Genomic DNA, 16,367 nt, shown 5'->3' on the forward strand with positions numbered 1-16,367 from the left:
AACTTACTCCACTGCCTGCACCCCTCATCACTACCTCATTTCAAACTTTGCACTCTTTTCTTTGCAACCTGGTGCCTATAAATGCATATTGCAAAGAACAGTAAACACCAAAACTATTAGCAATGCCAATGTTTGTTTTTGTATATGCATCCGCTAAGTCAAATCTGTTTCTAGCAGTGCCTATGACCCAGATGGTTATGGAGATCCATCCATGATTTCTGTTTAAATATTTCCAGAACCATGGGGTGCGCAGAGAAACAATCTGTAAGATCATATCCATTAGAAAGATGAGTTCAGACTGCCACAGCCCAACACAATATTTTTGGATTGAAAGATGTTTACAGTAGTAGCCATTGTTCTCTGTGTATGCATTCCCCATCCCTTTTTAGGGTGTCACCCCTAGAAATGGGAAATCATCCTATAAGAATGTAGGAATGATTACAGGGAAATGAGGAGTAATACATATCTCAGTACTACACATTTTGCAATCTGTTCAAATTATTTGTATTGCTCGTAAGGAAGATATTAGAGCATCAGGAGGTTTTTCAATTCTTGAAACATGTTTCTACTTCTTTGCAGAGTTTAACAATGGTCCTTGAAGCCTTGTTTGATGGAAGCTTTGGTAGCTGTAATGCACAGCACGAGGAGTATCAGGCGGCCTGTCATAAGCTGTTCCCATTTACATCTGCTTTTATGCCTGCAACAAACGAGGACTGCAGTACTGCACCCACAAACCATACAGCCTTAGACCATGATATGCTTTCCAATTAAATCTGAAGAAATGAACGAGGATCAAACTTTCGCGGACTGCCATTGAACTTACATTAGGGTTACTTTCCAAAACTCATTTTACTTTTCTACAGAATGGAGCAAACTATTTTGTTGTTTAAGTTTCTATGGAAATCCCAGAAGAACTGCCAATGGTTACTGTAGACATATCGAATTGCCATTTGTCATATTAATACTTGTACAGTTTTAAGTCTTTTAATAACAAAATCCCCTAATTATGAACTATATATTTAAAGGCTATAGTTTTGTGTTAGTAGACATGGAAATAAATGTTTGTTTCTTGTTGTGGTTTAACAAACTAACATTGTGCTTTTTGAATGGTGTTTCTTTCTCAATACCTCTTATTTTGCTGTTTTCCAAAAACCTTGTTTGCTCTTTTTTTATATTCAATTTGTTTTTTTTTTGTTTGTTTTTTAAACGCCTTCAGTTTTACCTTTTGTCTATTATGCTCACATGGACCCTCTGTAAGATATGTGCAGAGTGTTCTGTTAGACAGGTGTGATGAAGCCATGGTCTGCTAATACCCAGACTTTCAAACAAACAAGTTCTCATTGATGTGTAAATCTAACATATCCGTTTGTCTTTTACATATATATTGCACTGCTTTCATGTTTTTAACAGCTTTAGGGCTTTTAGGGGTTGAAGCTGTCAAGGCTGAAGTCAACAGTGACTGTTTACTGAAATGTAATTATACCATTGATTTTGATAACATTGCAATTGTGTTACGAGAACGTTTCGGGTTTGAAAATTGCCAAAAAGCTAAGTAAGTTTACCTCCTGTCTGTAAACTATTGTAACTGATTATAGTGAAACTTTTCTTGATGCCAACAATTGGTGTTAGTTCCAAACAGTTTTATTTAAAAACCGTTTTTTGCCCTTTGGTATTGTCAAGGGTGTGCAACTACAAATGCTCATTTGGCACTATTAGGACTGAACCCCTTTACAAAGCTAACAGGTCACAGTGGGTGTGTCTGTATATTGAACATTTCCCAAACATTGACTCTGATTTCTAGGTTATGTTTTATGGATAGCATGAGACTTTGCAGTCCTCCTTTACTAACAGTATAGGAAACACTGTCCAGACCTGATTGTAATGTAGCATCTTCTTTCCAATTGGGGATTTTGGGGTAATATTAGCAAGGAAGGGAAATTGAAAATGCCCCTCTTTGTCCCAGCACGCAAATCTGATATTGTAATTTTCAAAATAGGCACTAATTTCCATGTTTTAAAGCCATTGCACATAGAATATGCAAACGCAAAATATATATATTTTTTAAATCAGTAAATGTAAAGGTGTTCTTAATATTGTGCATGTTCTGAAAATGTCCTGGGTTGGCAGAAACTTTCTTGAAGTTCTCTGTATCAGTTGCGATGCAGACAATGAAATCAAATGTTTCTTTTGGGCAATTTCTCACTGTCGAGACAAGTCTGAGGCTTTTTCAAGAGTGCTGTTTTTCCACCTATCTCAGAATGAGAGGAGTTGAACATAGTATATTTTATGGCGACTGGTGCTAGGACTCGGCACCAGATTTATCTTAAAACACTTTTAGGAGCAGTTAGTGCCTTTAACAGTTGCATTAATCTAGTTTGCCTGCCAGAACAACATATACATAGTTCCAAGGTTGGTTCTTCCTCTGCATTGGTCTTTGTGGGATTTCTCTTTTGCTAGTGCCTACAACCCTTAGCTAGTCTAGTTCCTCTGAGATTAGCTATGATTTTCTAGTGTCCTTTCGTCCATAAATGATCTTGTGGGCCCACCATGAGCAGTATTTTCTTGCCATTTCATTTTATGGTGTGTTAAATTCTGAAAACGAGTATCAGCCATTATTCTTGAAGTACAGAAGGTTTATTTCTACTCAGTTTATGGTTTCCACCATATGCCACAGTACTACCTCCTCCTTAATGTAACTCATATGTAAAGAGATACTGGAAGGAGAATGCCCCTGTTGTGTCTGTCGCATTTTGTTGGGTGTTTTCAAAGATGTCCCTGAAGTCTTGTAAATCCACATGTTCACTTTTTAGGTACTGTGGTGATTCACAAGAGGGAAATAGAAAGAACAGGCCTGTTTGACTGATCCAGTAGTAACGTATTGATTGATATAGCTGATATATTCCACGTGGAGTTATCAGGTTGCTGAGTTTATTTGTGCTAAGGAGCTAGTTCCTAAGAGTAGAACAGTTAAACATGAGCTTCACAAAAATGAGCAAATGTATGCAGTCTTGAACTTCGATTTGCCTGCACTTTCCTAATGGGCCAGTTCCCTTGGTCTTTTTGGTAGCTGCTAAAGTGCAATAGTAGTGTCCAGAAGCTGGATTGAAACTGGATTTGTAGGTGCCAAATGTTTGCATTAGTAGTCCTCTGGTGGGCATTATCAGGTTGCCTTTGATTGCAGATTCATGGCATTTTCAAGTCCACGCTCTTGTGTTCATAATTGGCTGGATTTAGCCACTGACACCACTGGAAGCGTTGTTACATACATTTGTCTGATGCCACCAAATACCATTCGGTATTGACAAATGCCCATGGTATGTTTGTAATGGCCCTCATGCCCAATTACCTGTGTTTGTAACTAATATATTATAGTTTTGACTTCAAGGCTTCAAATTGCTAAATCCAAAGATAAGGACCCTTCTTTTGTTACACCTCCAGTTCATAGACGTAGCCCAGGAAAAATAAGCAACTTACAGAAAACTCAATTTAGAATTTGCAGTACATTTTTAACATGTCCATTTCTTGTCATTTAATTTATCAAGTGCACAATATCAGACCTAGTTTAATTGCTTATTGCATAGAAAATGTCTACGAGAAAAAATGTGCTTCTTTCCATAAAACGACATACAAATAGCTTGGCATTTAGTCATGCAACCAAAAAGCCTGCTGTGCTAGACCAATTACACTTTTAGGTATCTAGAAAGGGCATCTTGGGAAGAAAGTAAGTGCAATGAAACAGGCACTAAATGCAAAACAGTCCCAACCCATGCTTAGCCTGCCCCCACCTTCCTTCCTCCCCCACATTTTTATTTGACTGCAGTGACAGCTTTTTATTAAACTGTGAGCTCTAATGTTATGTTCAACAGTAAGGCATTGTGAAATTGGCCAAATATTGAGGAGAACAATGGTCGTGCTTGCCACAAAATGGTGATGGTCTTTAATTCTGTTTGTTGATAGCCAACCAAGTTTCTGCCTACAGCACATCCGATGGTCGCATCTTTTAAGATCCAACGTAGGACTACTCCACCAACCAGCTTTCATTTTTCTTTGGCCCCACCCGTCCTTAGTCTTTACTTTGAATACAATATGATTGGTTGCAGAAATAGAGCTGAAATGCTTCTCTGAGCCTTTCGCTTCTTGCAAGTCATGTTGGTGCCTGCAATTGCTTCAATAGAATCCTTCAAAACAAAGCACTTTATAAATTCTCTTGTACTTTGAGCAACCTAAGACATGTTTGTCACTGTGCAAAAACACGTTATTGTAAAAGCAATTCGTTTCTGATGTATTGCATTTCTGAACCAAAAGGGAAAACAAAAATCTGTATCCAATACAACAGTTCTGATTGGGAAGCCCAAATGATAAAATTAACATGCATGTTTGATGCACTTTCCTCCTCTATGTAGCACAACAATAGCCCTGAATAATAGAATTCCTTGCTAGTAGTCCATCTTACGTTTGAGATATTGCTTTAATGATACATTTGAGACTTTAGAATGTTTGGGTACTGGCCCTGTTTGAAAATAGGGAATATATGGATGTATTTTAGGCAGGCAGACCCTCTTACAATATGAGATAATCATTTGTTGGTCCTTTATCATACGTTGGGTGCTCCACCCTGGCCTTTGCAAACAGGAAAGACACCTTTGCAAATTGCGAGAGGAGGCATGATGGTCCCTAAGAAACATTTTTGTTGCTCTTCACTCTCCTACCTGCCCCACTGAATTACATGTCTTAAATAGTTACGTTTCAAACTTTTTACAAGAAACAATGACCCTCCCTTCACAGCCCAAATTCTTGTTCACAGATACACATCTGAGCTTACACAATGCCTTCTTTGTGTAAGAATTGACAATGTCTAAGTATGTATTTACTAAATACTGCATGACAGTGCTTTGCCCGCCTACCTTGTGTATGGGATTCTTAATATTCCTACAGATATCAGAGATGGTAAACAGATAATCAAAGAGCCTCGACCGTGAAAACCTTAAAGCCTAAAGTGGCAGGGATTTTCAATAGAGTTAAATCTCTCCTGTCCAGTGGATCATACCTTTGATACCCTGGTGCCACGTGCTTACTGGATGATTCAAAATAAATCCTGTGAAGTGTGTCACTTTGCTGTCTGTGGAAGTATAAAGTGTGATCTTTCGGTTTATTCAGTATGCTCTTGGGCCTAGCAGAACAAAAATGTTTCACAAAATCCTAGATGACCTGAAAATGATCTTGCTACTCGTTACTGAAGACTTAGTTATGCCCATGGAACATAGTAGTGTGATGTAAACATGAACATTGTATTTGTTCTATTCATAACCTCTAGCAGGATTTCAAGCAACTGACAGCCTCTTTTGTCATGAAATCCGATGTGTGGAAACTTACAAAATTGTGCTCCCTTAGCATTTTCAGATAGTGCTTGTGGTTGTTTCAGGATTTTAAGTAAACCAGAGAACGCTGCCTGCTTTTTATACAATAATTGCTGAAAGAAACTTAAACTTTGTGGAGAGCTTAGCAATTGTTTGCGTCTTGGGCTCAGTCGTTAAGCACACGTGTCAGTTGTATTGGTCTGGATCATTTATTGCAACCTGTTGTTGGGTACCATGTATATTTTTTTAATCTGGTACAAATAGGTATCTTGATTCGTCCTGTTGCAGGATAAGGCCACAACAGTCCATTTGTGAGACAAGTATGTACCATTTAGATCTCCGAGCTGGGGTATGATCTAGTTTCCAAACATTCTTTGAAAGCAAGTATTTTGACATCAATTTAGACTGTCGCCCGATTTGCTCAGATTGTGCTTGCCGCCTTGCCCAGAAACCGTGTCAGAGCTCTTTCCAGGATGTTTGATGCCTTCTTGGCAATTTAAAGGAAGTGTATTCAGGAAGAGAGCCTTACATAGCGAAGAAAAATAAACTTGATGAGTATCATAACTTGGGTTGGTGAGGCCATTAAACTGACAGCGTATGTATTGCGTGGAGATTACACATCATGGGGAGAATGAACATTAGTAAGTAAATCATTTTTTGATGTACAATAAAAGTGCAGGCTTTAACGGTTTCATTGAGTACATATTACAAATGAGCCTTTATTTAATGGCTATGTTAGTGCTTTAATTATTTAACGCAAAACGGGTAGTAAAAGGCACTATCTAGATTTGAACACTTAACTGTGAAGCATGCAAACCCTAGTCTAAATACTCATAAAATCCTTTCATTGTTTAAAGACCTAATCTTTTTTCTCAAAATGCTAAATGCTCATTACTACAGTACGTTCTACAATATCATTTAATTATTTATTTTGATATCACCGCTACATAGATCAGAAATGATCAGACTTTACACAGCAACAAATATAAGTTCATGAGAGGGGATTTATTTTTAAAGCAAAATAAACTGTTAAAATATGGTCATCTTTTTTCTTAAGGTTTTTCAATCCAGACCTGTTGTTGAAGGGCAACTGTCACTGTAAAATAATGCCAACATATGTAATGCTGTAATAAATTATTTTGTACACAGTTAGTTTGTTTATTTCTAGGTGAAACTAATATTTATTTTGATGGGTAACTTCCTTATGACAACCTGAGATTCCTTGTCAGTCATTACTGACTACCGTAAGTGGTCCTTATTTTGACCTATTTGAATACCAAGGTCTCCTCTAGCGAGTGAAATTAAAGCGGGGATATGTCTATTGGTTATGTAGTTACCATTGCTCATAACATAATTCATACATGTTCCTTTTAATGAAGTGGTGGCTACTTAATAGTTTATCAGATTTAGTTGGGTGGTATATTTGTTAAACCGCAACAAAATGTAAGTTGACCACAGCTGCTGCAAGATTATTTTGTGATCTATGCTGACAACAGCATCGATCACAAAATAATCGTGCAGCAGCTGACAGCGATGACATAGCAGGCCCTACAGAGCTTCATATCTGCCTACATTTTTGTTGTCTTTCAACTTCTCACGTGTTCTGTGGTACTGCTACCTTGATAAACGTTATTGTCAAAGGGAAAATGACAAAAACAAATTATTTCTTGTTCCATGTACTCCTAGGTTCTGTCAACGTCCCTTCCTCGTCTAACTTTTAGGAATAATTTACAACTATTTGGCAGGTAAAGAAAAGGGTCTGTGCTGTTGTAAATAAAAAGGTTATTGTAATGCATGCCTTCCACACTAGGAGCCCCCATTTTTTATATTGCTCCGGTCACAGGCTGCTTCTTGCAATATATGTAAAGCCACGAAGGGGCACATAGGTACTTCTCTTGGCAGTTCCCAGCGGGGCCATGGCTGTCAATGGCACCAAACTTGACACAGCTGGTATATATAGATGGAGCCACAAGTGCTTCGTACTTCAGTTTCTGATGCTGCCATAGGAAGCTTGCTGCTTATTTTTACACAGAATTCATTGAAACATCTCCCTAAACACTTTTCAATCCTTGCAAGGAATGCAAGCAGCCAATGTTCATGTTCGATCTGCATCAGCATTGTTTGGTGCCCTGTGGGGGATAATAAAGCCTGTGGTTCATTTACAGGCCTTGCGGCTGCTTTAACTCCCCTCTGTCTCTGTGTGACCAGTCTGCTTCATGGCACTTATTTTTTTTTAAATAAAACATTTAAATGGAAGAATTATATTAGATTGGTAAGCATCATCTACTGGTTCAATATCATTACATCATCACATGGTTTTACTGGAATGCCAGCATTCTGTATGCAGCGGTTATTGGCAACAAGACCAAACTCCAAGAACAACACAACAAGGTCTCTCCCGAATTGTAACGTAAGTGCATATCACAGCTGGTGATATCTATAACACACTTATTAGAGTGTAGTTGAATTTTGTCCTTTATCTAAATGACAACAAAGACCTGTCTTCAGTAGATCACCCCAACCTCCTCAAATGTACTGTTGTACATTTATCGTTCCAAATCCAACCCTTTTTCCATTTCTTAACCCTTGGCTAATCCTCATTTCCCCATATTGCATCCTGTAATAACCGTACCTTTCCACCCCCATGATAGACTGGTCTTCCTCCTCGCCTGAATGATACACTGGGAAGTGGGGAGAAAGACTGGGCTGTTTGGCAGACCAGTACAGAACCTGCCGGGTACTAGATTGACCAGTCAGGTCTACCTCCAAACTTGGAAGAATTACGACTCGGACGGTGGCATGACCTCGGGGAGGTAGACTGTGTGGTCTGTGAAACCATCAAACCAAGGGCTCTGCAGAGCCGCAGAACTAGAGGAGAAGCTGGGAAGAGAAATGCTGCCTGCGACCCCAGGAAGAACCGGTTATACGTGCCTGCCGAGTCATTGGTAACAGGAGCAGCGGGAGACCCGAGAGTGGTCCCGGGAATTGTGAAAGGCTTAAAGCTCAAGAGTGTTATGTGAGTGATCTCACTAGTCAGGGTAATTGTTAAAATCATAAGAGAAGCCAAGAGTGTTACATGAGTGATCTCCCTTGTCACAGAATTTCTGAAGGCCATAAGAGGAGTAAAAAGCAAGAGTACAGGAGCAATCTTCCTTGTCACAGTGATTGTGAAAACCATAAAAGAAGCCAGAAGTGTTGCAGGAGTGATCTCACTCGTCACAGTAATTATGAAACCATAAATACAGCCAAGATCTCCCTAAGTTACGCAAGTGATCTCCCTTGTCACAACGCTTGTCAAGGCCATAATAGAACTAAAAAGCAAGAGTGGTAATGGAGCAATCTTCCTCATTAACGTGATTGTGAAAATCCTACAAAAGCTCAAGAATGGTATGGGAGGGATCTCCCTAGTCGCGGTGAGTGGACAAACCCAGCGAAAAGCCAAGAGACTACGTGAGTAACCTTCCTTGTCCTAATAGTGGGAAGAACAGTTCATTGGACACTTCATAAAGACCAAGAAACCAGGAGAGAGTGAATATATGAACCTAAGTTAAGGAAAGAACCGTTTTAGACAGTGAGAGCCAATAGTCATTGAACACTTGAGAAATACCAAAGAAGTCCCTTTGAGGAGCTGCAGGGGTTAATCAGAACTGTTACAAGAGACTATAAGATCGGTCACCAAGGCTCAGCCAGCGGGCTGTAGAAGGGAGTCATTCTCCTGAGCCCCTTTTTGTTTTCTGAATCCTTTTTGGTTAGTAGTAGGGTCAGAAGTAGGTTCATTTTTGGACCGAAGGACAGACTTTTTGCTGTGGAAAAACCACCCTGACGATGAGCACCCTAGTTAGTTCTGTTGGGTAGGGCAAACCCTTTAGTATAAGGAAAGGTAGGTATTTTTCTTATTTTAAAAAAAGCCTTCTGTAAAATGCTACCCCTTTATCCGAACCCTACTTCTGACTTGGCACATATTTCATTACCCTTGGTTCAGATCACTTTAGATTACCCCCAGAAAGATCAAGAGGTTATCAAGAGGTGCCAAATGGGACATGGTCAACCTCGCCCCTGGCCACCAAGCACCGACACAGGGTATTTTTTCTAACTATTCTGCCAATAGCTCTTTTGTTAGTGTGAACAAGAAGAGAGAGATGGGGCAACTCTACCTCTTTCCCATTCTCCAATGGGAACAACAGAAATAAATGTCTATTCACCCTCAATGTTCCCTTTGGGTTGGTGTAAAGCAGCATCCACATTTTATGAAATTGACACTAAATCACATCTCCATTATGGTTCATAAGTATAGCCAACTCATGGAGTGAATTGTCTTGCCTGAGTCCAATGTCATTTTTGCCAATCGACCTTGAATCAGTTCTGCTTTAGCAATAGCCTTATGAAAACACCAAGCATCCATTCTAGTCGCCTTTCAGGGATGAAGCTACATTGATCCAAATGTTTCACACCCATTATTACCCTCCAGCAACGTTTCTGCTATCACCCCATCCCAACACTTTACTTCGGCTGTCCCATTACATCAGAAACTTTTCAAGAGCCATAGTCCTTCCTGCTTTTTCCACAACTTCATTGACTGATTCTTGACACTCTGTGTGTCTGCTTAGACTTGTCGAGGGCTTGATTACAGTATTGACCCTCTGATTATTATAAATTCTGTGTTTGTCAGGAGCATTGTTTGGGAAGAAATGTTCTTCCACATGTGAGCATGGTCTCCGAATTGGCCACTTGCTAACTTATGTACGACCTAAGCCTTAAGGTTAGAAACCAAGTCTGTATTCAATTCAAAAAATGTACTTGGTCTCCTTTTCCAGGGTTTCAATCATCTGCAGTGCTCCCATATAATAGGCATTAAGTTCCCCTTCTTCCACTGACCATTACAGTCAGTGGCAACTGGTCTGTTATGCCCCTTTGGAAGGAATTGAGATTCTCCTATTCAGTGTATTTCCACAATTGGAACATAAATAATCTAAACTGGGGGGGAGGAGCGCGAGAGCCCAAGGAAGATGACAGCGGGCGGAGAGTGCTCCGACGGAAGCATGAGAAGGCGACTTCAAATTCAGAAACTATGGGTCAAAATCAAAGAACTCGCCACCGACAGGGCACACAAATCGTACACCAGCTGGTCACAAACCTACTATTCATAAAGCGATAGACCCCTGTGCAAGATGGCACTAGCCCTTAAACAACGTCAAGCCACACAGATAATCGCAACCATCAGGGATAGTGCCAATAATCGTGTGGTAGGGGATGAACGAGAGATTTGCAGAATTCTACCAGGAGATATACACCACCACCTCAAGCCATAGAATGTTTCTTAGATACAGTACCCATCCACTGAATACCAGCCGAACAGTCTGAAGACTTCCCCCATCACCACAGCCGAAATCACCCGGGCCATCCTTTCTCTGTCCAAAGGGAAAGCAGCGGGCTCCGACGGGATCCCAATAGACCTGTACACAAGCCTTGCAGAGGGAATCACTCCAAAACTCACGGCGGTCTTTGAAGAAGCACTGGTACATATGCAGCTGCCAAAATCCATGTTAGGAGCTAACATCATAGTATTCCATAAAAATGGCAGAGATTCAGAAATGTGCAGATCTTACAGACAAATCTCATTAATAAATGCAGACGCCAACATTTTTGCTAAGTGCCTGGCCCAGAGGATAACATCCACAGACTGTTACATGTACTAGCTGGTGACAGAGACCCCCAAGACGCCATTGTGGCTGTAGACGTAGCGAAGGCGTTCGATAAGGTACAATGGGAATGTATATGGCTTCCCCTTGCGCTTAATTCAATTGATTAAGCTCCTATACACAAACCTGACAGCGTCGGTGGTCACTAACGGAGTGACCTCCATGGAATTCGTCCTAAAATCCGGCACATGACAAGGCTGCCCTATCCATCGATCCCATGGCGATTAAGATGCGTACTGATCCAACCGGTTCCAGGCATTTTCCAGTCCAGGGGACTGAAGAACACAAAGTATCGCTGTACACGGATGATTTACTTATTTACATCAGTAACAGCTTAAAATCCCTCCCATACATCAAAACCCTCCTACAAGACATTAGCCCCATGGAGGGTTACAAAATAAACTGGCGAAAGTCAGAAGTGATGTCCCTCCGCTGGGATTTCCCATGGGACCCGGGGGGGCTGAGGGGTTTGACACCATTCACCTTCCAGCTACAAGCTGCAAAATTACTATGAACGTGCATTAGCGTCTCAATAGCCGAACTCCGTGACCTCAACTACCCCCAGATCCTCTTATACATCCAAAACGACATGGAAAGATGGGACACACTGACCCTATACACGTCGGGGTGGATTAACGCTCTACGAATAAACTCTTTCCCGAAACTAATCTACATATCAATGATGCTTCCAATCAGTCCGACTCCCCACATGCTGAAAAAGCTAAACAGAGACTTAAAAAAAAATTCATCTGGCGAGGAAAGAAAGCGCAGATCTGTCACCCCATACTACAGGTGGATAAACATAACGGGGGCGTGGTGGTCCCCTCACTTAGAGCATACTACCAAGCCACCCAACTGAACTGGGTAAAATGATGGCTAAATACCAGCGATGATACCAGTTGGCGTAAAATGGAGCTAGCCCTAATGACCCCACTAGCCCCTATGGAGATCATGGTAACACCACCACACAACCACCCCAACAACTCTCACTACACACACGATCATATGACCAACCCTCCAACCATGGCATAAACTACAGGGGGCACCAACCAGGCAGACAACGGCCTGGGCCAGCATATGTTCGGTCCTGACTTACGGACTGACACAGACAATACACCAAAACCAGACAGGCGCATGGGCCAATGTGCGGATAATGGACATAATGGAAGAGGGGCCAATGTTGGTATTCTGTGAGGCACGTAGGATACTTGGCCTGGGGGCGGGAGACTGGCTAACATACCATACCATCCAGTCTACGATTCTCAAACACACCACACCTGAATCTCGTCTGCAACCCCCCCACACACAATGTGAGACAGAAATGGAACGTATTACTGCATCTCGACGTATCCGCACCTTCTACCTAATGACAATATCAGACAACAAAAACAGACTTCAGATATTGGCAGCAACGGTTACCAGACATTTGGTCGAAAATAATTGGTCGACCAGACAAATGGTCGAACCAATTTGGTCGAAAACCAAATGGTCGAATTTTTTATTTTTTTATTTTCACCCCTTTTTTGGGGGGGGGGGTCCCCCCCAACCCCGTTTTTCTAAAACCCATTTTTGTAAAAAACGAAAACCCGAAAAATAAATATATAATTAAAAAAAAAATTCGACCGTTTGGTTTTCGACCAAATTGCGTCGACCAAATGTCATTCGACCAGTTTTAGGTCGACCAAATGTCTGGACACCGGCAGCAACATGGTCAGAAGATCTGGGAATCCCAATCCACGCCCCAGACATGTAAAGTGGTTTCTCGGCCATCCCCACAGTCTCCCTCAACCTTAAAAATAGGGAAATACAGTATAAGATTCTACAACAATTGTATTATACACCAGCCAAGCTACACAGAATGGGACTCAATCCCACACCCCTATTATGTAGAGGGTGTAATGACACAGGAACAATGGGACACATACTGTGGACCTGCCCCATCATCAACACATACTGGCGGCATGTACACCAAAAACTGACAGGCATTGAGGGCGCGGACGTCGCTTTCACGCCGAATACGATGATCATAGGTACAGACGAGGAAGACTGGCATGATGATACATTGGTACGCAAACTAGTCTCCCTCATGACCTTCACACCATGCAGACTGCTGATCGTGCATTGGAAGTCAGCAATGCCACCCAGTCTCACCGAAGGGTCAGAAACACTATCCAAAACATGCAAACTCGAGAGGGCGGCCTTCAAAAGACAATCTAGACTCAATCCAACCAGAGGGGACCGTTACTGAGAAATGCTTGAAACGTACATATGATGATGCAGGACCGAGACAAACACATAGACAAGACCTACCGCATTGCATACGGACACTCAAAGGTGACAAAGGGGATCCGGTAGGCCCACGACTACGTCCAAAAAAACTATGCCTGACCTCCACACATGCGGATCGGCTGGAAAGGCCCCAGGACTGAGACCGGAAACGGCCCCCAGAACGCGAGGTGACACACTGGGGATGAGGGCTAACTGACATTGGTCACTTCTAACGGCTTATTTTTATTATTATGTGATAGCTACAGAAAAGTCTAATTACTAATTATTTGAATTCGCAATGGCTAGACAGAATGGTCTCAATCTATTACTATCATTATTATGCTGATTATGCTCATGTTTATGTTTATGTTTGAAAGAATTGAATAAACAGAGTTTGGAAAAAAATAAATAATCTAAAGTGGTGTAATGCATTTAAAAACTGTGATATCTTTGACTCGAACGTGGAGTCTTTGTGGAATGCATTCTGGGTGCAGAATTGGATATTTGCTTCCAAGCTTCATCGAAGGCCTAATTTTTTAATACCGTCATTTCTGAATACTGTCTGCATTTTCTGAATCAGTAGAAAAACATCTTGTTTTTGCTCAGGCCAGTCAAGGTTTGTTTTGAATTTTGCAGGAGCCAAAAGCAGTTCTTTCGGCTCCCATGAGAAGCAGAGTGTTTATCTGTTACGCCATTCCACAGGGTACATTGGCCGAGTATCTGTCGAGTGCTTATCAGCAGGTGACCTTTCTGGAGAAGTACTTTTCTATAGTTGTGTACGTTAGATTGGGGGGCATCAGACGAGACTGGCAGAGAGAGACACATATCTTCTGCTGGACTAAGATAAGGTGGACGCATTTTATCCGGTCCAGTCAGTCCCGTTGTGCTTTTTCTCAATGCCAAGCCTGATTTGGGAAGCTGTGCAGTGAAGTTCTTGGCAGGGATGAAGTGGTGCCAACTATGCCAACGGTGATGTAACCTTTTTTTCTCATTCTGGATTTTATCTTTGTAATGTTTATTTTCGGTAATAAACTGCCATGTTAGTGCCAGTTTTATAATCTGAGAGTTCGTGAATTCTTGCGTTCCAAATGTACATGTCCTTCCTATTCAGTGTGTTGGGGAAAATAATAAGATATATAGACATCCGTGCTCTGTTTGGGAGAGCAAAACACCCAAAACCCCTTTGATCCAGATGCAACGCATACCAAGTCTACAACACCCATGCCCTCTATATAAAAAAAAAATCCAAATCTCATAGGGGCGCCTCTCTGCACTTGTCCAAATATAAATGTAGCATTGTCTGGCTGGGAATCCTCAGTAACATTAGAGCAGTTTTAATTTAATTTAAAAAAAGCGAGTCGCTTTAATGTTCTTATAGTCATTTTAGGTCATCCTACCCATTGGCCAATAGGCAGTGTATCCCTTAGGTCCACCTCTAGATGCCATCTTCAGAGCTTTGCTGCACGTTCAAGTGTTGAGTGTCCTCTTCAAGTTCTCTACTTTCATTCACCATTTTATCTACAAACTTTACAATTGTCTTGGTTGCTTTTCATATTGCTGGAAAACCACTATAAGTACTTTTCTGGGATTTCAGAAAGTCTTACATCTATTGGGTGCTCCCCGTGGGGGGCAGACTTGTCCCACCCCACCCCCTTCCCCTCTGGGTTGAGGGCTGTGGAGTGTGGTTCCTTGCCCTACCATGGCTGATTCCAAAGATAGAAAGTATTTTCAACGCATTTTCCATCTGCCACCTTCAAAATAAAAATATTGAAGACCAGCATGAGGAATGTATGTACTGCCTATATCCAAACCACAACATTAATTAGTGTTCTATTTGCCACTCATTCTCCAATAAAACCTTGAAAGATCATCACAGAAGGTTTGTGGCTTGGGGACTGTGGCCCCAGACTCGGCTTCTGTTAGAAGTCATGCTTTACTTCGCCCCAGCAGGCCCACTCCCTTTTCAAAGAGTTCAAGATCTCGTGAGGAGCTTTCCTGTGTGACAAGGGTGAAGGAGGACCGTGCCACCCATGCTCAGGTTGCCCAGGAAAAGACAGCCGTACCACACAAGCCCTTCCATAAGAAGCCTACTTCACTTGTGAAGGCGACTGCTTCGTCAACGGCTCCTACCCAGTGCCCTTTCGACAGAGATTATGCAGTCGAAAATCACTTCAGTACGTCCATTAACTGTGGATAAGCATACCAAATCAGCGCCATCAACTCAAACGATGGCGCCCTTTCGACGGCCAAGAGCACGTTGAAGCCAAAGGCGACCTTGTGGATGACAAAAGTCCCGTTTATGGGGACGACAACTTCGGTCCACTGTATTCAGATCTACGGCTGTCTTTCTGATGTCTGATTGCCCCCAAGCTTTGCATATGATGCACGGCTCTCCAAAGAGACAGAAAGAACCCCTGTACAGAATGGTGCCTTACATTACCCCGGCTATTAAAGGTCCCTGACATGTGACTCCAGAAGAAATTGTTGGCATGTGATTGACAATGACCGAAGGCCGAGTACGGATTTATTCTCAGGAAGAAGACGACAACCTTTCTGCATGTCCTCCTGCACAGCCCCGTACACCCAACTCCAGTTTAACTCTTGCACCTCAGGTGTCTGTTTGCAGCCTTCCGGAGTCCGTTGTCTGTTACAAACGCTGGTATTGGATCTACAGTCCAGAGCACCAGCCATTCCTCTTTCACAGGATCTGCCTCCTGCTCGGCCTAGAACCCAGCATTGCTTCCTTTTGACGGGACCTCCTCATCCAGAAGTCCCTTTGGATTCTGAGCCAGGTCATGATGTTCCCCAAAACGTGGCATCCATTCATTTTTCCACCACAGATGAGTTTGATTATTTGGTTTTGGCAGATGGGAAGCTGGATGATCTTCCCAGCAGGGATTATCCCCTGGCGAGTTTGGGACATTTCATATCATCATGTCCAAAGCAGCCAAGATGTTTGACTTACTCCCCACCGAAAAGAGGAAGGAAGGTTTCCTCTATCAGTGCTGGAAGCAGGCTTGTAGGTCCATAGTGTCCATTCCTA

At 41.9% G+C, this 16,367-nt stretch overlaps 1 protein-coding gene across 2 annotated transcripts in view; it reads left to right on the forward strand.

Moving 5' to 3' along the window:
• NAA16 (N-alpha-acetyltransferase 16, NatA auxiliary subunit) overlaps positions 1-6,505 on the forward strand; it is a 2,654,788-nt gene extending 2,648,283 nt beyond the window's left edge. Inside the window, exon 20 of one of the 2 annotated variants that reach the window (XM_069640524.1) lies at positions 580-6,505. In XM_069640524.1, the coding sequence (XP_069496625.1) occupies positions 580-771 (192 nt within the window). In that variant the 3' untranslated portion in view covers positions 772-6,505. The remainder of the gene's footprint in view (positions 1-579) is intronic. The other variant, XM_069640525.1, reaches the window with a different exon arrangement.
• Positions 6,506-16,367: the final 9,862 nt, after the last annotated feature.

This window comes from Ambystoma mexicanum, chromosome 7q (genome assembly GCF_040938575.1).
Source record: "Ambystoma mexicanum isolate Mex_15411 chromosome 7q, UKY_AmexF1_1, whole genome shotgun sequence".
Taxonomy (NCBI): domain Eukaryota; kingdom Metazoa; phylum Chordata; class Amphibia; order Caudata; family Ambystomatidae; genus Ambystoma; species Ambystoma mexicanum.